The sequence below is a fragment of the Xyrauchen texanus genome, chromosome 43 (genome assembly GCF_025860055.1).
Source record: "Xyrauchen texanus isolate HMW12.3.18 chromosome 43, RBS_HiC_50CHRs, whole genome shotgun sequence".
NCBI lineage: Eukaryota > Metazoa > Chordata > Actinopteri > Cypriniformes > Catostomidae > Xyrauchen > Xyrauchen texanus.
The window spans coordinates 15,187,782-15,209,842 of record NC_068318.1 but is presented as its reverse complement, the minus strand read 5'-3'; the positions used below and the strand labels follow the sequence as shown (position 1 = coordinate 15,209,842).

General features: G+C 37.6%; 1 protein-coding gene across 2 annotated transcripts in view; it reads right to left on the bottom strand.

Moving 5' to 3' along the window:
* The window catches only part of LOC127636110 (F-box and WD repeat domain-containing 11-B), a 33,480-nt gene that overhangs the window by 4,911 nt on the left and 6,508 nt on the right, over positions 1 to 22,061 (bottom strand). Inside the window, exons 3-10 of one of the 2 annotated variants that reach the window (XM_052116507.1) lie at positions 19,699 to 19,939; positions 14,446 to 14,632; positions 14,128 to 14,218; positions 7,596 to 7,733; positions 3,901 to 4,019; positions 3,500 to 3,749; positions 616 to 734; positions 345 to 455 (exon numbers count right to left, since the gene is read on the bottom strand). In XM_052116507.1, the coding sequence (XP_051972467.1) occupies positions 345 to 455; positions 616 to 734; positions 3,500 to 3,749; positions 3,901 to 4,019; positions 7,596 to 7,733; positions 14,128 to 14,218; positions 14,446 to 14,632; positions 19,699 to 19,939 (1,256 nt within the window). The remainder of the gene's footprint in view (positions 1 to 344; positions 456 to 615; positions 735 to 3,499; positions 3,750 to 3,900; positions 4,020 to 7,595; positions 7,734 to 14,127; positions 14,219 to 14,445; positions 14,633 to 19,698; positions 19,940 to 22,061) is intronic. The other variant, XM_052116508.1, reaches the window with a different exon arrangement.

The following is a 22,061-nucleotide window of genomic DNA, read 5'->3' as shown; positions in this document are numbered from 1 at the left end:
CATTAAGGGCAGGAATAAACCAGCAGTAACCCGAACAAAAAACCTTGCAAAAATGTAATTCTAATCCCCAGACTACACAGCATTTTGGATAGAAAAACGAGTTTAAGAGGGGTTTGCTAATAGGTTTATTTGAAAATATACATCTCAGTGACTCATAATGAGTCCCCAGTCTCCAAGTTGAAATATAATATTTTCAAATACATTTTTATTAAGAATTTAACAGGAACTTCCTGTCTGTAAACTGTCTCAGTCATTGAAAATTCCAAGCATTTTTTTCCTGCATTTTGTTTTTCTGAAAAACTCAAACCTCCCTTTGACTAAGAATAAATCAGACTCAGACATACCCATCATATGCTCCACTCACAATCCGCTTGTTATCAAAACGAATGCAACGAACAAGCTCCTCGTGCCCTTCCAAAACCCGCAAACATGCTCCACACTCGATATCCCACAGCCTGTTGAGAGAATGAGCAATATTATAGGGGGGAAAAAACCCCACGGTTTTGATGCCATATACAACAAATAAACCCAAGGCAATGGGGAACTATTGTTTGACTTAAACATTTGTTGATTTTCAAACACCAAGTACTGTTTTTATTGTTTATTCTCACATACCTGATGGTGTTGTCTGAAGAGCCGCTGACCACGAGTCGGTCTCTGTACTGCAGGCAGGCAATACCTCGCTTATGACCATTCAGTGTCCGAACAAACTCACAGGTGCTCGTACTCCACACCTGCAGAATACACACACACATAAAACATCCTCAACGTTAGACAAATTCTACATGCAACAGAAGATTAAACAATAAATCATTGAGCTACTCACACACACACACACACACACACGCACACACGCGCACACATGCACACAAAACCGACTTGTCACGTGCCAAACAGATTTTCTTTCCTTTATGGTTGCTATTGCTGATATGTCCATAGATATGTAACATGCTGTACTCATCTTGTTGCCATTTTTATGAACACATTGACACATCTCTATTTAATACTACATTATAACTGTGTTGCCATGGCAATCTTCAAATCACAAATTACAGACCAAACCTACTGTTGGAAGAATGAATGTAAAAAAAATAACAAAACCATAAAAATTAAAAAATAAAAAAAATAAATCCATATTTACAAAAAAAAAAAAACAACTTCGGCTGAACTATTTGCTACACAAACTCTTATAAAACTGGTTTAATTATACCTTCTATTCAGTGGCATTTTTGTATAGAAAATTAACAGGTATATTTGATGAAGCACTGGTACATAACGTTCTCAAACTACAGTGTGTATGTCCATATGTGAAATTGCCTCTACACACCAGCCCTCAATGTCCTGCTAACATATTTGGAGAATATTTTGAGAGGGTGGGGTCAAGAATGACTTGGCACCTTTCCCAGGGTGATAGGTGGGCTGGCTCAAGGTTGTCTGTTACTGGAATCCCAACTGCCCACAAATCCAACATCTGGGAGAGAGGGGCTGGACAATACAAGTGCCCAATAGGGCTCTGGGCAAGAGGAGCGGACAGCAGGCCTGCAGTCTTGAGAATTCCGAGGCTGTTGGTACACTGCTGCCCTCTACTGGCTGCTTTTGAGCATGCACCAGAGCAAACAGACACCTGAACATTAATCTTAGCCTCAGACAGCATGCCAACACATTATGTAATTTCTGGGAGGGAGTGCATAGGTTCATCAGTTCACTGGAAAAAAAGTCAAGTTCACAAGAACTAACATAATCAATGGATTTGCCAAATTTGGCAAACACAGCAACTGTATAAATCACAATGTAGTTGTTTAGGGCATTTATCTTTAGAAAGGTTACTGGGAACAGTTGAGGAGAGACTGTTAGAATATGTGCTTTAGGAGGTAAATAAATGAGCACTCCACAGGATGCTGGATGGCCTTCTTATCATTAGACAAGACAGTTAAAAGTTACAGAGAACTGATGAGGAGAGACTGCTAGAATACATGCTTTAAAAGGAAGATTTATATTCGTTTTATTGATATTTGCCTTTTTATCATTAGACAAGACAAATAAAAGTTACAGGGAACTGTTGAAGATAGAGAGGGAGAATGAAAAAGACGAGCACTTTAACATTATGAACTCAAATGCATCTGTCGCGACTCTGATATGCGGTCTGTTTAAATGAGACCGTTGCACACAGCCTATTATTATATTATTGTAGCAACACGATGGCATGTAACAACAAAAGTCTGTCACTTCACATGCAAGCAGGCACAAGAAACAAATTGGCCAAATGGGACAATTTATTGGTCGATGCGATAATAAAGCCAGAATATCGACCGATTTATCGGTCTTTCCAATATATCGGTCGACCACTAGTCCAAACTAGCCCAATAGCAGACCTGCCATGTCTATTTTGACTATACTGGAAACCTGTTTGACAACTCTATAGCTTAATAGATATAAATGCACTGTTGACAAAAGGTGTGAAGGAGCAAATTTGAATAGCACAGCTTTTAGTGTCAATCAGATAGCTACCTCCTGTCTAAGTGGGCTGTTCTTGGCCAGAATATGCTGCAATGTGGATCAAGATTTTGAGGAGTCACATAGACTCTTTCATGATCTACAGATTTAAAAAAAAAAAACATCCAAATTCAGATCAGTTACATAATGAATCATTCAGACTGATTTGTAAAATCAATTTGACTGATCAATTCAATGAAGAAAAAAAGAAAGTCTCAAAAACACGATTGACTCACAAATCAGAAATCACTATGGCTTGCAAAGAGATATTCTCTCTCTCTCTCTCTCTCTCACATACACCTACATCTATCTATCAATCAATTACATATTTAAAGCAAAGCATAACTAAAAAAAAAAATATCTTCATTATAGAAATTTCCATACGTTTAAAGGGGTCACAACACTTATTTTAACATTATTTTAATATGTTCATTGAGGTTCATTTATAATATTAGCAATGTTTTTGCACAAAAAAAAAAAAAAAGTCATTTGTAAATCATGATCGTTTTCCATCCTTCATTCTGACCCTCTGCCAGAAATGCTCAGTTTTGGTGCTGCATCTCCATTTAGACTTGACAGCAAATGCCTAATGTTACGATTGGATCTTTGCTCTTGACTGACCTGCTCTCCCCTTGCTATCTCACTGCTCACAAGTACTGGGCGGGGCTATGGAAGCAAATAGGTGTTGATGTTTTGTTGTGATGCAACATCACAATGTGGAGGAAGTAGAGAACGAGTCGTTTTGGCAGGTTGGTTTATAAAAAAAAAAAAAAAAAAAAAGCTTTTTTGCAGCAAAAACTTTTCCACGCCTGGCCAAAACAATTTCAAAATGTCCTGCTTATTCCAGATTTACACCCAAAGGAACCCTTTAGTCAAAAGTCTAACTATTGTGAAACTACCTCAACATTCACACCCACCCTCTCATTCTGCTTTAGATTTTCTTACAACGCATTGATTTGTGGTTTGATTGAGAGCCGATGACAGTCAGTCAGATCTGAGCGCTGACCTTTATGGTCCGATCCCCCGAGGCGGAGACAATGTACTTGTCGTCAAAATCAACCACATTGACGGCAGCTCGGTGGCCGACAAGAACGCGGCGAAGGCTGATGTCCGTGGGAGAGGCCATGTCCCACACGGCGATGGAGCGATCCTTGGAGCAGGTCACCATCAGCCCGTTGCAGAACCGCAGGTGGAGCACAGCCTCGTTGTGATGGATCAGAGTGTTCAGAACTTCCCCGGAGTTCACATCCCAGACTCTGAGAATGAGATCGAAAGACAAGTGAGAACTGAAATAATCATTACCTCATTTACTGAAGCAGAACATAGAGGAAAGGGAGAGAAATAAAAAAAGAAATGCAGAAATTAACAGAGGACTTATAGAGAGCGAGAGTGTAATAGATTTCTGACCTGACAGTAGAATCAGAGGAGCCGGTAACAATGACTCTTTCATCGTATTGCAGACACAGCACAGAGCCTGTGTGCCCTGTCAGGATCTTCAAACACTCCAGAGATTGTTTGTCCCATATCTGAATGCAAACATACATACATTTGTTTTTTAACAACTGAAAGAACAATTAATCTTCCAGATGAACACATTTGTAAGGCAGGGTGCCAATGTGTTTGCATTCAAAGGCAAAGAGCAAATGTATGATCTTTGAGAAAATCAACAAACTAACTTTCTCGCAATTAGCAACTCTTCCTGAGGCACCACACCCCACTGAGCGAAGATCGCAAATTCACACCTCATTGTTGCCCTTCCACATCTGTCCCATTCTCTCCTCTCTCCCCCATCCAGCTCAGAATCACCTAAGATCTGTATGTAACAAAAGTCTATATCTGATGTATACAAATAATGTAACTAGTGTAACATGTTTGGAAACATTTAAAATGTCTCAGTGCGTCTGGTATAGTGCTCTTATCCCCAGGTTTGTAAACTTAATGACAGCAAAGTTATAAGGTCTTTGCCAAATGCTTTATAATTCTGGAGGTCTGTCTCCATCCCTGCTTGTATGTTAATGAAGTATGTCCCCAGGTCTTCCAAACCTAACCACTCCCAAAATCCCCTTTGTCCATGGTTTGGGTATTTAAGGAAAGGCGACACATTGCTCAGGGCTCTCTGTAATCAGACGATCCCAAACAGTTTACTGTTTGTAGTTTATTTCAGGTGATTGCAATTCAAATTTCTTATGTTTTGATAAAATGTCTAACTTTGACTTATCACTGTCTAATTGGAATTGATGAATTGATTATGTCACCTGGTCAATAAATTGTCAACATTTGATTTTATTCTGACTGACTCTGACATTGTGTTTCCCAAACAGATTAAACGATTCGTATGTTACCGCAAGTCTGCGTCAGATTAGTGAAGACTAATATTTGGCATCGATTCAAGTGTACTTGGTTTGCAAAGACAAAAAGGGAATTTCAGTTTAGAACAGCAACAGCTGCTTGACCAATCTAAATTCGGGTGTCTAACCTCTGTTTTAATTTGATGTTTCTCCAGATAAGTGTACGTGGGAAACCACGCATGGCCAATCCAAAGCTATTATAAGAGAAGTTATGTTGGTCAACTTACATCTGTAATAGTGGCCGTGACCTCTACTGAAGAAAACGTTAAGTTACATTCAAGTGTATGCAATTCCATGGGGCTATACTGAAGTATCTTTGATTGTGTATACGTGAACGTAACCGATCTCAGGTATATAGCAATTACCTCTGTTTGATGATCCAATACTGGCCGCTTGTGATCGTGAGACCCGCGGTGTAGAGAACACACGCAAGGACCTCAAAGCGACATAGTTTCTTAATCTAAACGGGTAAAATATAATTAAAGGAGTTAAAAGAATAATCAAACATTCGCTCACTTTTAATGATGCTCAGATATCATTAAAAACCTTTTTCATTTATGGAGTCAGATGAAATAATGAGGTAATACATAAGAGAAAATGTATTTCATTTAATATTGTTGTGTTGCTTAACAAGAAAGACAGTAACGCGCAGAGACCTTCACCCGTATTATTGGAGACCGTCATTGGACCGATAAACGGGCTTACACATTACAAACACGAAAGGCCTTTAAACAGTCTTCTTAACATGTGGATCTGACTCATAAGGACATTAAACATACAATGCTATTAAATCTTAGCCATGTTAGTAAAGCGTATTCAGCACTCATGGTTATCCTAGTAACAGCACTTGTCACATTTTTTAGCATAAATGCACGGACATAGTTTTTGCCAATAATCAAAACATCTATATGATAGAACCGTATACAGCAACAGTAATTTCTTAGCACCATAAGTTTGTAGACACAGGGATGGGTTTATTTGACTCAAGCCCACATGAAGCCATCCTGCACCACACTATTAGCTGCAAGACATGCCCTAGCAACCAGATGGAACACCCTAGAATCTCTATAGCAACACTCATATCTCAGTACCAGAATATCGTAGAGAAAAGGTGGTCGGTTCTTTTGACTCAGGCTAGCAGGCAGCCATTCTGTAACACCCTAGCAGATTCAAAATAATCTAAATAATGATTTAAATTATAATAAAACATTCTCTGCTTCAAATACATACCTAATCAAACCAACAGAGAAAATAAATCCTAGATTTGTCACATTTTCTCAAGTAAACGAGTGGTTCTTGTCCATGTAAAACTCACCATGGTCTTCAAGACATTAGCTGTGTCCCAAATGACACACTATACACTTGTAAAATATGCACTATGCACTTAACCATGTAGTGTATGAATTTTCAAAATGTAGTATCGTCCCAAAATGGAACATTTAACTGTTTGTTACTACACAGAAGCATTCGCTGTTTAACAGGTGACGTAAGTGAAGTTTCAAGCACAAGTGATGTGTTGCCGCTAGCTTTAGTAATTTAGCAGACCTCAGTTCAACACTTGTATCACAAACAACGTGCATATTCACACAGCGTGGTGTGATGGTAAAGCATTCAACTTACATATGCTGTCTTCACAGAGGTTTAACTAGCAGCTACATTCTTCATTATTTACAACTGTTTTGTCAGACCAGGTCAGCTCCATCATCAGCTATTTTAAAATCTTTAAAAACATTTTTATTCTGGAACTTTTGAATAGATCTTTGAATAGATTGAAATGGATAAATACACGTTGTTTTTAAATGTTTTTATTTTATTATGTTTTATATTTAAATTAATCTGTTTTTATAATCACTGTCATTTTGTATGTTTGATCTGTAAAGCACCGTGGGTCAGCTTCTATTGTTTTTTTAAATGTGCTCTATAAATAAAGGCTGACTTGACCAGCAGCGTAACCGCCCCTTCTGCTATGTACAGCAAGCCACGTGCTCTGAGTGCACTAAGTGTCCAACATTCCACACTTCGTTTTGATGGTTGAAAATGTGCATCATCCAGGTACTCGTAGTACACTTCTTTTTGCTGTATTTTTAGTGTAAACATACTACTCGCACTGCCTAACAACAAAATGACATAGAATAGTGCATTATAGAATAATGGTGTGCAGTTTGGGAAGCACCTAATGTGCATCTAATTTCTAGCCAAAAGAAAGATATGCTAACATTCTCTCCAACAACAAGGTGTGAACCTTGCAACTCTATAAAGAACAAATCAGCTAGATTGATTTTTAATGGGACAATCCTTTCAAGCAGCTATATCTAATTGTCCCTTATGTGGGCTGAACACCCAATTCACATTACATCCTGAATTTATCACATGGTTTTGTATTTTCTTGCCAACTTCAATGTGCTCTCACTAGTTTCATTATTATATTACATGAAGAGAGGATTTTAAATGTGTAAAACCAAAAATCAAGGCATGTTAGGGTTTCTGTTTACAGTTTTAAAAGAATTACTACATCACAAAAGGAGATCCTTAATCCGTTTGATTGAAGAACTCTCATGTTGTTCCATTACACCCAGTCACAAAATCAAACATTTGCAAAATGTTTTCAAACGCCAGTGTAAATCTTAAATGAAAAGATGTAGTAAAAATGACACCTGTGTAAGAATGGAATCAGATCATGTGGTTTCAGAACCTAAACTGAGTGAAAACCACACAAGATTTCCCAAGAAAACACTAGCAGAGAGCAAATCGCACCTTGATGGAGTTATCTCGTAGACCGCTGATGATCTTTTCATCGTCATACTGGAGGCAGTAAACACCTTTGCTGTTCTCCGATCTACACTGGATCCTCTGCAGGTTATGTCGGCCACACCTCCAGTTTGCCTCTATGGTCTGGAAACATCAGAGGAAACATAAAAGCACAAATTAAATTGATCTCTTCATGTATAAGAAATTTAGTAACAGGAAACTGTTAAGAGGTGTAACTAATTTACTTTACTAATATTAAATCTCACCATTTTAATATTACATATGAAAATCTGTATTAGAAATTAACCAGGGCTTGGGACAAAAAAAGGCATAGAAATTGACAGAAATACCCCAGATTATTCCTCTTCTACATAAATTTATCTAATGGTTTGAGGTATGGGCTACTCATGATTGCCTGTGATCACCATTTCAGAGATGATCTGACAAGACTCCATTCAGAATTTAGTCAAGTTTGCTAGCACGTCCACATTAGTTGTCATAGTAATGATGTAAACTTGTGTATGTTCACCATGTGTGAGAGATCAGCAATGGATGTTTCACCATAATGTTTTAATGAAGGCAGTATCCAAATATTAACACATTAGACAAATGACAGAGCTGGCATATGCAATGTTTGTTGATGCTAGGGTTTACAAAAGTCCAGTTTTAGTCAAGATTAGGCCAAAATTAAGACATCCCGTATGGGACACCTATTGTCCTGTATTTTAGTGGGCAGTGAAACATCTTGTATTGAAGGCTTTGTGTCCCGTATTGTTGCATAAATGTGTTTGACAGCGACATCTATAGAGGAACCCCTTCCTGTTGAAGCGCTCAAAATACGTCCCATATTCGTGTGAGGAGACGTTCAACACCTTATCACATTGTGGTGGCTCAAAACTGGTGTGGGTTACCGCACCTTAATGCATCTCTTTGAGTGGGTAATGTCAGTATTATATTATGAGATTTGCACTGCTTTGGCTGCCCTGTAACATACAAGTATTTTCCCCCATTCTGATTTCTTCTATTTTTGCGTATTTTTCATACCAAATTATTTTAGATCTTCAAACGAGATAAAGGCAACCTGAGTAAACAAAATACAGTTTTCAAATATATATTTTTATTGTAGCAAAAAAGTAATCCAACACCTATATCACGGTCACCTATGTGAAAAACCAAAAACCCCCTTAAACTTAATACTGGTTTAGCCACCTTTATTAGCAACAACTGCAACCAAATGCTTCTAATAACTGGAAATCAGTCTTTCACAATGCTGTGGTGAAATTCTGGCCCACTCTTCTTCACAGAACTGCTTTAGTTCAGCTACATTGGAGGGCATTCAAGCATGAACTGCCTTTAAAGGTCCTGCCACAGCATCTCAATTGAGTTTTAAGTCAGGACTTTGACTAGGCCACTCCAAAACTAAAAATTCTTCTTACTCCAATGTTTTGGATCATTCATTCATGAAACTTTCAAAAATCTATGGAGTAAATTCTGAGAATTTGCATGTAAAACTGACCTTCCTGAAAACATTCTGCTGGATTCAGAAACTCTTTGTACTCCCCAGATTTGTTAGTAGAACGTGTGCATGTTAGTGAATTCCAAACATTCATAAAGAGGGGGCGTTGTGCATGTTCGTTCACAATTATCATAATCCATGCCTATGAAAATGCCATATAAGGCAGGCACCAGACTAGCAAGTAAATGCGGTTAACATCCAAGTAGAATTATAATGCAAGAATTAAATAAAGTGCATTCACACTGTAAAATGTTCATTTAGCAAGCACAATGGATTCTCATAGAAAGTGAGGACTTACAGTCGTCACGTTTTTGCTGTCATATGATTCTCTTTTCTGATTCAAACAGTTCAAGTCAATAAAAATGGACTGGCAAACAAATTCAGTACTGAACAGGCCGGGGAGGAGGATGTCCACCACCATTAACCTCTGGTTCAGTTTGCAGCTCATCGCCAGCATCATTTGTGAAACTTCTAGGGTAAATCATGATAGCAACAGTAGTATAGGCTACTTGCAAATGGATGAATATTTATAGAAATGAACAGAATGCCTACAGATCTTTAATCAAAACGCTGTAAGATATTACACCACCTGCCTGCAATGCGTTTATGGATTTAATAGTTTGGAAAAACTATACTAGAAAAAGAAATGTTTCTAAATAAGGATATGGTTTAAAAAGAAAGCTTTTTTCTTTTCGAATTTATGTAATTTTTTTAAGTTTAGTTTCACTCTAACATGTTCGGATGGTCTTGCGCACGATTTACACATGGTCAGGATCAGGTGTAAATTTCTTTCGTACCAACTAACATTTTGAAAACTTACATGAACCCGAGAATTTACGCCAGAATGGCTTTAAGAATGATTTGCACAAAAATGCGTTTTCATGTTTCACGAATGATGTCCATTGTCTTGCTTGAGCTTCAACTACAGGACTGATGACCGGACGGTCTCCTTTAGGATTTTCTGGTAGAGTGCAGAATTCATGTTTCCCTCAATTATTGCTAGTCGCCCTGGCCCTGAAGCAGCAAAGCATCCCCACACTACCACCACCATGCTTGACCGTAGGTATGATGTTCTTTTTGTGGAATTCTGTGTTTGATTTATGCCAGATGTATCGGGACCCCACCTGTCTTACCAACAGTTCCACTTTGGACTCATCAGTAAACAGAACATTCACCCAAAAGGTTTGAGGATCATCAATGTATGTTTTGGCCACTCTTCCACAGATGGTATTTTCTGATAGTGGAGTAATGAACAGTGACCTTTATTGATGTGAGCTTCATTAAATAACATTATAATTTAAAAACATTATTTTCTGTTTACTCCGATTTTCTTTGTTTTATGTTAGATTTTGTTTGACATTTTGAAACAATTTAGTATGATATACACAAAAACAGAAGATATCAGGATGGGACACAGAAAGGAGGCTGCAGAACTTGAACCGGAACGAAAAAATTTATTATGCTCAGAACGAACCGAAATGAAAAACATAAAACTTTTAGCCCCTGCTAGGGCTGAAACAATTATTCAACGTTATCGACATCAACAATAAAAAAAACTGTCAACAAAATGTTGTTGTCAAATAGTCATTTGATCTTTGATCATTTACCGTAATATGAGATCACTTTAAACTCGAATGATGACATGCGACAACAGCACTGCAGCTCCCACCTGACTGAGGAGAGGAAGAATTACACAGCTCACAATCCAGATGCACTGTAAACTTTCCAAACAGCTTCAGGTGATGTGATGTCAAAGTACGTGGGAATTACATAAAAAAATATATATAATAACAGTACAGTAAATACAGATGCACTCTCGTTGTGAAATAAGCGCAATCGGAGCATTCACTCCACTGAAGCAAAACTTGTGTGTCGAGCATCTTTAAAGGAAACACCCCAGCATTATATAACTACATTGAAGATATTTAATGTGTTATAGCTTTATTAAAGTTAAAATAAGGAAGCAGGTCATGTAAATAACTACAAACTCCAAAACTGGCATTTCTCTGTGCGGTCAGCGCCTCTTCTATGAGTTGCGCGAATGTCCCGATCTAAGGGGGAGAGACCGAAACTGCACCCGGCTGAGGCACACTCTGAGGGGATGCTTGTCCGCTAAATACAACTAGATTATAATGTGATGGCTTGTGACTTATTGAATTATAATATGACACTGTGCAATTCTTATCGTGAAGAAAATTGGCAATAAATGCCGCTTATTAATAAAGTGTTTTTTTTGTGAGTTAAAAATGGATTGAGGTGAACAAAAAGGTGAGAGAAGGTAGTCTTCACCCCATTATACACTGCAACAAAATGTTAACATTTTGGCTTGTTTTCCCAATATAAATACATAAAACTCCTTTAAAACAACGTACATTTTCTTTAGCAGAAATATTGCAGAAGAAAAATCTTTTATCTGAGAATGTTGAATATAAATGTTAAAAATACAAATCTTTTAAAATATCTAAAAATCTTACAAAAAAATAACACATTCACCTGAACAGCATATAATATATTTAGATTTGCTTTTTGAGAATATATCTTGAATATAAGTATATTTTGTCTTTACTACACTCGTATAAGTGAAAAAACACACTTAAAATACACTTATATTTAAGATACATTATCTTAAAAGCAAGTCCAAATATCTTATATGTTGCTTCTCAAGTAAATGTATCTTGTTTTAAGGATTTTTAAACTATTTTAAATGGAAAACAAGACAAAAACACTTGTTAACAAAAGGAATTTTTGCAGTGAATTTCTTTACTGTATTAAATGCCAAAAATACTTTTTTATTTAGTGAATGTCCTTGATTTTGTCCTCTTTTTGTTTGTTTGTTAGGAAGCATGTTTAATACAACCTTTTAAGAAGGGTTACAAGCTGAATATTTTAAGAGCCAAGGATGAATCATTGCAATTGCAGAATATCCAAATAATCACTTATAAACATTAGATTAAACAATTATCAAAAATATTTAGCCGCTGCTGAAGCGTTTGATAATGTTAAAGTGCTCCTCTGTTTAATTCTCCCTCTCTCTCCTCAACAGTTCCCTGTAACTTTTAACTGTCTTGTCCGATTATAAAAAGGCAAATATCAATAAAACCCAATATCATATACAGTCTGCAAATATGTGCATCTCTTGTTTAAACAGATGTAATAAACAAACCTCACAAAACTTGAGCAGATCCAGCATCCTGTAGGGCACGTATTTATTTACCTCTAAAGCAAGCATCCTATCAGCCTCTCCTCAGCAGTTCCCTGTCACTTATACCTTTCTTTTCTAATGATAAAAGGTAAGATCAATAAAATTGTATTATAGGGGGCCTGGGTAGCTCAGTGGTAAAGACACTGACTACCACCCCTGTTCAAATCCCAGGGCATGCTGAGTGTCTCCAGCCGGGTCTCCTAAGCAACCAAATTGGCCCAGTTGCTAGGGAGGGTAGTCACACGGGGTAACCTTCTCGTGATCGCCAAAAGGTTGTTCGCTCTCGGTGGGGCGCATGGTTGTGCGTGGATGCCGCGGTGGATGGTGTGATGCCTCCACATGAGCTATATAATAATAATACATTTTATTTATAGGCGCCTTTCAAGACTCTCAAGGACACCTTACAGACATAATCAAGTTTACAATAAGAGAACAAAAAGATAAACTAAAAATCGCATAAAAATGTGCATTATCATAGGAATATATGGCTTCATAAATAAGAGTTATTTGTAGTAAGCCAATTTAAAAAAGGTGGGTTTTGAGGAGGGACCTGAAAGTGGAAAGACGATCACAATTACAGATATCTGATGGTAAAGAGTTCCAGAGTTGTGGAGCAGCACTGCTAAAGGATCTGGACACCATAGAAGTCAGACGAACCAAAGGTATCACAAGAGAGAGAGAGAGAGAGAAACAGGATCTAAGAGTGTGAGTAGGAGAATATATATGAAGAAGATTGAGAACATGGGAAGGTGCTAGTCTATGAAGAGCCTTGAATGTCAATAACAGAATCTTGTAATCAATACGAAGTTTAACAGGGAGCCAGTGAAGTTGTTGAAGAATAGGAGTTATATGGACAGAATCTCCATGGTAACACGCTCAACAAGCCATGTGATAAGATGCGCGGGTTGACATTCTCAGATGCAGAGGCAACGAAGATTCATCCTCCGCCACCCGGATTAAGGCGAGTCACTATGCCACAACGAGGATTTAAGAGCGCATTGTGAATAATAAATAAATCCATTATATACCACTCTCATTTAAACAGAAGTATTTCACGAAAATCCAGCATTTTCTTACCATCAAGTGCTCATCTAATATCTTCCTCTGAACAGTGTATTCTATCAGCCAGAATCAAAAACTTTAGGATCAAAAGTTCCTCTGATTCACAAACCCAAGCAGGCGATCCAGGCCGTTTAACGTGTCGGGAGATTGCTGCTAGTGCTAGATCTGCATGAGCAAGTGAGTGCAACTTCAAGGTTCACATGTGCTATAAGTAGTATAAGTAAATGTCTTATTCACTATGCACTGTATGTACAATTGCTTTGATTCTGTAATTTTTGGAGAAAATGTGATTGCTAACATGATGCCATCCATTCTTGCTGTGTGTACTGTCATTTCCTTCTTCCTAATGTATTTCTTCATTTGCAAATAAATTACTACAATTTGATGATTAGCAAAAATTAGAAGAAACTGCTATCTACCATTTAGAATACAATATTTTTAGATTGATTTTTTTTACAAAAGTTAAAGTTTTGTGAAATTGAGTAAATATATTGCTAAATAAGAGTTTATTATTTTAGCAATTTTATGTTTGTTATTTACTATATTAAATTGTGTGATATATCGGCATTGTATCTGCCTATCGGCAACCCTGCTCTCTGGATATCAGCATCGGCCACTAAAAAACCCATCTTGGTCGTCCACTACACATCTCCCTTAGCCTCAAATCGTTGGTTCCCTTCTGGAATGAACACAATAGCTAATATTTTTCATTGTGGTCAAAGAAAAAGACAGAATGAGATGATGGCTGCTTTTCCTACCTCAATGTCCTGAATGATTTTCGGATAAAGAGAGCGATAGTATGAGTTCGGAGGAACTTCTGTTGTGCGGTTCTTGAACAGGTATTTTTCCCTGTGAAAGAAACGGCATTAAAAATCTTAAATGAACTGACAAAACATCTTCACGAGTCAAATAATACACAGTGAACCGAGATGTAAAGGACAGTCTAAAAGATGGTTTCCAGCATGTCTTTTGGAGAATTACACTGTATAAAGATATTGACGATGTTGTTGTTAAACCCCATGTGTAAATTAGGGGGTTTGGTGGATGCAAACAGTGATAGCAGCATTGTGACTCACCACTGGTGTCTTTCTGAGAGACCTTTCCATAGTGGGTCTGTCCGAACCATCCGCTCGATCAGCTTCTTCCACAACATGCCTTCAGAAATCACGCGCTGCCATTCCTTACACACCAGCTCTGCTGAACATAGTGATCGTGCGTCCAGAAAAGATAGGATGTTCTCCGCTATATGATCCAGACCCTGAGCTAGAACACAAATTGAGATTGTGCTTAAATTCCATTTGGGTTTCCAGTGCACCGTGTGCGTGATTCTAACCAGCACAGTTGATGCCAGAGCATGAGCGCGAAGCGGTGTGACACTCCGCTCAACCACTCACGACCCAAGCTAATGCTCCGCTCAAGTAATGCTCACCGGTAAATCAAAGTTTGCTCAAATCCCACTCTGTCAAATGTCTCTGTAGTATACTTTTTTCCCAGCCACGTATGCAGGTGGTTGGTGGCAAATGAACTGTGCCTTTAAGATGCCCCTCTGGGTGAAATATAAACATATGCATTTATCAAATGCTTACAAGCTTAGCATGATACACATTTGAAATGATTTATATGAGACTGTATTGTGGTGTTTAAGTTTATACAATCTCACTTTTTCTTTGAATGACTATTTTAGATAATCAGGTCTCCAGACCTTCATTTGTAATAGGGTTGCAATTAACGATTATTTTTAAAATCGATTAATCTAATCATTAAAATGATTATTCAACTATTCTGCATTTATTGCACAGATTAATCATTAGCTCTCAACCGACTATTCAGCTTGTAAAGTATTGCGGCTAAAGAAAATGTACGTTGTTTTAAAAGGAGTTTTAGACATTTATATTGGAAAACAAGCCAAAACATATTTTGTTGCAGTGTATAATGGGGCGAAGACTACCCTCTCTCACCTTTCTGTTCACTTCAATCCATCTGTAACTCAAAAAAAAAAAAAAAAAAAAAAACGTATTAATAAAGCTGAATATTGCCAATTTTCTTCACGATAAGAATTGCACAGTGACTTTATGATTCAATAAGTCACGAGCAATCACATTATAATCTAGTTTCATCAAGCGTGTATTCGAAGTACAAGCATCCCCTCAGAGTGTGCCTCAGCTGGGAGCAGTTTCAGACTCTCCCCCTTAGATTGGGACATTCGCGCAACTCCTAGAAGAGGCGCTGACCGCACAGAGAAATGCCAGTTTTGGAGTTTGTAGTTTGCCATCTACATCACCTGAAGCTGTTTGGAAAAGTTTACAGTGCATCTGGACTGTGAGCGGTGTAATTCTTCCTCTCCTTAATCAGGCACAAGCTGCAGTTCTTGTGTGCCATCATTGGAGTATTATCTGATCTTGTTATATTAAATGAGATCAAAAGACTTTTCAACAACTAAATTTAGTCTACAATGTTTATTGTCAATGTTGTCGATAACGTTGAATAATTGTTTCAGTCCTAGTTTGCAATCAGTCCAATATTTCTCTATTAGCACATATGCCATTGAACATCTTGAAATAACGCCTTAGCATTTTTATTCAACCATCAAAAATGCCTCTTTAAGTGATAAAACATTAGGCACGGTGGCCCGGAAACTCTTGCATGTGCGCAGATTCATGCTTTTCAGTTTAAATTGAATCAGAGTGCCTCAACCGACCCAGAATAACAATTCTTTTCAACTTTGAAGTTTGTTCAAGTAGTTTGATTTAACAAAAATAGCCACAGAATGATTAGTGTAGATTTAATACATATATAGTCTACTGATTTAATGCTATCAGACTAAGATCAATTTCTCAAACCTAATTGTGTTAAATGGCATATTAAGTTGTCCAGAAAAGAGCAGTGAGTGTTTATTTTTTTTCTGTATTGTTGCTTGATTTTTGTATATATATATATATATATATATATAGATATATATATATAGATATATATATATAGATATAGATATATTTTTTTTTAAATCCCCTTATCTCCCAATCTGGAAAGCCCAATTCCCACTACTTTTTACTAGGTCCTCATGATGGCGTGGTTACTCACCTCAATCCGGGTGGTGGAGGACAAGACTCAGTTGCTTCTGAAACCGTCAATCTGCACATTTTATCACATGGCTCGTTGTGCATGACACCACGGAGGCTCCATATGTGGAGGTTCATGCTACTCTCTGCAATCCACCCACAACTTACCACACGCCCCACTGAGAGTGAGAACCACTGATCGAGACCACAAAGAGGTTACCCCACATGACTCTACCCTACCTAGCAACATTTGGTTGCTTAGGAGACCTGGCTGGATTAACTCAGCACACCCTGGATTTGAACTTGCGACCCCAGGGGTGGTAGTCAGTGTCAATATTTGCTGAGCTACCCAGCCCCCCCCATGTATTGTTGCTTGATTAATATTTTCTACAATTTAATGTAAACTAAAGGTCTGTCATTAATTATATAATAGCCAACTGGAACAGGATTCATATTTTTTTTTTTATGTTAAATCCATGGTTAAACCCTGCTGTGCAGAGAGCACATTCACAACACATGATCTTTTGATGCATATAAAGTCCAGTTTCACTTTATGCAGCTTTAAAAATATCAAGGAAAAACAAAGGCAGTGCAATGCATTTACTAATATAACTATTAATAATAATATAATTAACCACAGCTGTTTATATTGCATGCAATGTAAAAATTACGAATTGCTTTTTTCTGGGTCTGAGTCAGATCCAGTTTCCACGCCACCGTGCATAATGTTTTATTATTATAGGCATGTCTGATGCTTTAAACAAAGTAAATAAAAGGTAATAAAAAGAATAATAATAAAATAAAAATGTTAAGGCATTATTTGAAAATATTCAATGGCATATGTGCTAATAGAGAAGAATTAACATCGCTGTTGTAAATCAGTAGCCTAGTTACAAAATAAACAGTGACATTATATTAAAATAAAAAACACCACAATCGCAAATAATTTCAGATGAGCACATTACGAAGCATGTAAAGCTAAATGAATGCGTGTTTATATTTCACTCAAAGTGAAGCGATTGCACGTCAAGTGGCTTTAAATAAAATGCACGAGTCATATGTACTATATTAACTGTGTTTTAATGGTTCTTTTGTAATTTTTTGAGCTTGAGAGTAAAGAACATGACTAACACAGTATCGGATTTGGATGGGGCTCGTCGGACCAATACACGATCAGTTTAAAAACATAAGTATCGGAGCCGATCCCGATATCGGAGCATCCCTAGAGTGTAGCGGAATCTTCAAAATGAGTTCTCCATTCAGGTGGAATTATCTCCGCTCACATGCTCTGGTCCACGCACAGCCCAATCCTCATCCCTGCTCTTTGTCAGCGCATGCACCTGCCATTGACTGAGGAGTCAAGAGTATACTTTGAAAAGGCAACATGGTCAACCAGGTGGGATCAGATCTGTAACCTAGGCCTTAAGAGTTTAAAGCCATAAAAGCTATTAAACTTGAATATTTAAAAGTGGCATGAATCAACATGAAGCAACATTCGGAACCAATTTTACTTCAGTAATCATATGCATTTCTGTCTGAAATGGAATATTTAAAAGAGAAAAGAAAATAACAGGACTTGATTGCCTTATGAAAAGTGGGTGTTCCATAACGGAATGGAATCAAGCAGTTGGAGGTGAGGAAAAATAAGAAATGTTTTGATGCAAGATTAAGATAAATATTTCTATGGAATAGCACGCATTGAAGAATCATGCACAACAAAACCAGAAACATGTATTAAAGTAAAAAGGGTAAATTTCCCTTTTTAAGTGAAGATCCCCCTCGTGCCGCCACTTCAGCACCAACCCACATCTCTGAATAGCATTCCGAGATGCTATACTTCACCACAATTGTACAGAGCTGTTATCCGAGTTACCATAGACTTTGACATTTCGAACCAGTCTGGCTATTATCTGTTGACTTCTCTCATCAACAAGGCATTTCAGTCCACAGAACAGCTAATCACTGGATAGTTTTGTTTTTTGGCACCTTTCTGAGTAAATCCTAGAGATTGTTGTTTGTGAAAATCGCAGGAGATCAGCAGTTACAGAAATACTCAAACCAGCCCGTCTGGCACCAACAAACATCCAAGCGATTATCTAGTCAGCCAACTGTGTGGCAGCAGTGCAGTGCATAAAATCATGCAGATACGTGCCAGGAGCTTCAGTTAATATTTACATCAACCACCACAATGGGGGAAAAATGTGATCTGTGAAATGTGATCGTTGGTGCCAGACGGGCTGGTTTAAGTATTTCTGTAACTGCTGATCTCCTGGGATTTTGACACAAAACAGTCTCCAGAATTCACTCCAAATGGTGCTAAAAACAAAAACATCCAGTGAGTGTGGCAGTTCGGTGGACAGAAATGCCTTGATGAGAGGTCAACAGAGAATAACCAGACTGGTTCAAACTAACAAAGCCTACAGTAACTCAGATAACCGCTCTGTACATCTGTGTTGAGAAGAATATAATCTCAGAATGCTTCAGTTGGTGCTGAAGTGGCAAAACGAGGGGGCAAGTGGTTTTAATGTTGTGGCTGATTGGTGTCAGTTGATCACACATGTAGCCAGTCTTCTTCGGTATAAAGTAAACCCACCCAAGAATAAAAATCAAATAAAAATAAAGAAATCAAACTGATTCCACACTGGACTATTCAATAAACTTTACATTTGTGAATCTTATTTGGAGACTTATTTTATAAATAACTTCCACTGTATAAGCTTGACTTGTAATATATGTTACAAATTTATGTTATTGCCATTTATAATAAAATTGGGCTTTTGTAACTTAACTTGGAGCAAGCAAAGACCACCTGTAATATGATCATGTCAAAAAGTTTTTTAACGGTTAACACTATGCTGCTTTTGCATGACAGCACTTATACGATTAACTTTATTAGCTTCTGCTGCATAAAAATTGGATGTTGCTTGTGTTATAATGCATTACACTCTTAAGTTCAACTTTGAATAGGGGAAGTCTAAAAATGTATTATAACTGCATAATTAGTTGAGAAGTTATAACTTTTTATAAGGTGTATTTCAAGACATTATGAATGCAATATAATGAATAACTTGACAATGCATTATTTTTTACTCTGATTTTTTTAAGATCAGCTCTGACCCCAGCTTAGCTGGGATATGTGAAAACAAATACATTTCACTGTATATATGCAAGAATATATGTATAATGTGCTACCAAAATAAAGGCTTCTATAAATATGGGCTTCATAGAAAGTGTTACAGTTCAGAAATCAGTACAAGGATTTTTATTTGATACCTGGAAGTGCCGTGATGAAATCCCTTTGGAGCATGGGTTTGAGGTAGGAGTTTATGTGGCCGTGTTGGTAATGGCACATACGTGAGATCAGGTGTTCTACAAACTCCACCTGATCCGCCTCAGACCACTGATCAAAGAGCTGGATGCACACATCCTTCTCCTTCTCGTAATTTCCCTCCGACGGTCGCTTCCTGGAGCCTGTCAGCAGCCCATTACTCACCTGAGGACAGAGATAGGTATGCTGGAAGAATCATAAGGAAAACAAAGAAATAGATATATTAGACAGGTGAGAGAAAATAAACCGGTCCATGATTATTTAGCCCTGTTTACACATAGTATTTAGATGCGTTTTGTGCAATCTGATCACAAGTGTACAGTCAAGACGCATCGCAGTTTACATCTGTTCGTAATATACAAGTCTCTTGACTACTTGTGTTTGGATTTCAATGGGAGGGTACATGATTTTAAATGACGACATGGTGTAGTGCTACATGACAATATAGGGGTGCATTTTTTCAATTTCAAATCAGACAGTTCTCGCTTTTCAAAACCAAGTTTAAAATTCTAGTTTTAGCAAAGTGGTTGATTGATAGGTGAGTGGGTGGTGCTTTGCTGCGGTTCGAATGGATACACGTTTCCACTACAAAGCACAATGTAGACACATGCTTTTTGTTTTGAAAAAAAGAAAGTATAACTGCACAACTCAAAATATAGGCGGTATTTAAGAGAAATAAAAGAGCAGGTGTTAACTGGGGTTGCTATGTTTACTGCCAATATGACTTACCACTGGACCAGTGTCCCATCTATATTTTATCATTCACTTTGTTGGAGTAAGTTACACAAACTATTAGTTCATCAGGCCATTATTCATTATAAACAAATAAAAAGCAATTGAAACTATATTATTGACACGTATCAGTATATAATATTTTAGTGTTGCAAATAAAATAATTAATCAAGTGATTTACTGCTGGCAAATGTAAATCGCCTGTTCCCATTCAAACCAATATCCCCCTACAATGTACCCTGTGAAATGGTTAAATTGCTCTTAAACTGTCAAATTCATTAGAACAGACAATGGAAAAAAGGGTTTAATAATTTTTTATAATGTGCAAAACATCTTTACTCAATTCACATTAGACAAATCTGCTGAAAAGGCAAGTAAATATATTCATGTGCATGTTAACACGATCCCCAGTTGATCCGTAACACCGACATTTTGAGTTGTGCAGTTATTTTTCAAAAGATTTTTTTTTCCATAACTTGCATCTCTGGTGTGTGTTTACTTGGTTGTTATTTTCACCATTTATTTAACCACATTAGACTATCTCTAAATGTGGCTGAATTTGACAAATATCACATTTCTTTGGACCCAGTTTACACCAGTCTTTAACGTCTTCTCATTTCAAACAGATCACCCAAAATGTATCTGAAGTGTGTTATTTTTGCATCACAGAGCAGAATTGCAAAAAGAAACATTTAACCAGCATTCCGAATACACCTTCGTCTACTTGATCAAACAAAATCATGCCATTGTTGAGTCAACGTTGTGTTGGGCTGGACGGCTCACTCGCAGTTTGAGAAAACCAACCTACAAATGGTTAACTTAGTGTTCTCTGCATATTATGCTGGGATAGGAGAAATTATTTGAACACCGAAAAAGTTACACACTTCTGCTTTAATACGAGGAGTATATGAGGCCTTTGAAAGGATGGATTAGAGATGTGTCTAGAAAAGTGAGACTTAACTAAACTTAGAATATGGAATCGATGCCTTTTAGTGTTGTGCGATCATCTACATAGTCAGATCGCCCTATTCGTCAGTCTGTGAGATCGCCAATACACAATATTATCGCGCGGGGGGAGGGGCAATAATTTACTTATTTGCTCATTTATCGTTGTGCATCATTTTGCGAACAAAGATGGATTTGGTGATAAAGAAAATGTCACGTCACCTATTTGGCAATATTTCGGTTTTAAACCAGGCACAAAAGCCGGGCCCGTGGATATCACACAGGCAATTTGCAAACTTGTGAAGGAGTCTCAAACCACAAATCTATCTGTACATTTGCGTGCCCACCACTCTGCTGATGCTGCTAAGCTAGCACCAAGATAAGCTGTGGTCGGAGAGATCGAAGTCAGCCATCTATCATCGGAGCTTTTGCAAAAAGTAAAAAACGAAAAAAGTGAAAGATGGGCCCAGTGCACAGCAGCTGTCTCCAAGTTTATCGCAAAGGAGATGGTCTCCTACAGTTGAGAAGGCAAGTTTTAGAGAACTACTCCAAACCTTTGACGAACAGTACAAGGCAAGTACTTCAACACTGCTATCTCCGATCTGTCCAATAAAACGAGGGAGAGGATCAC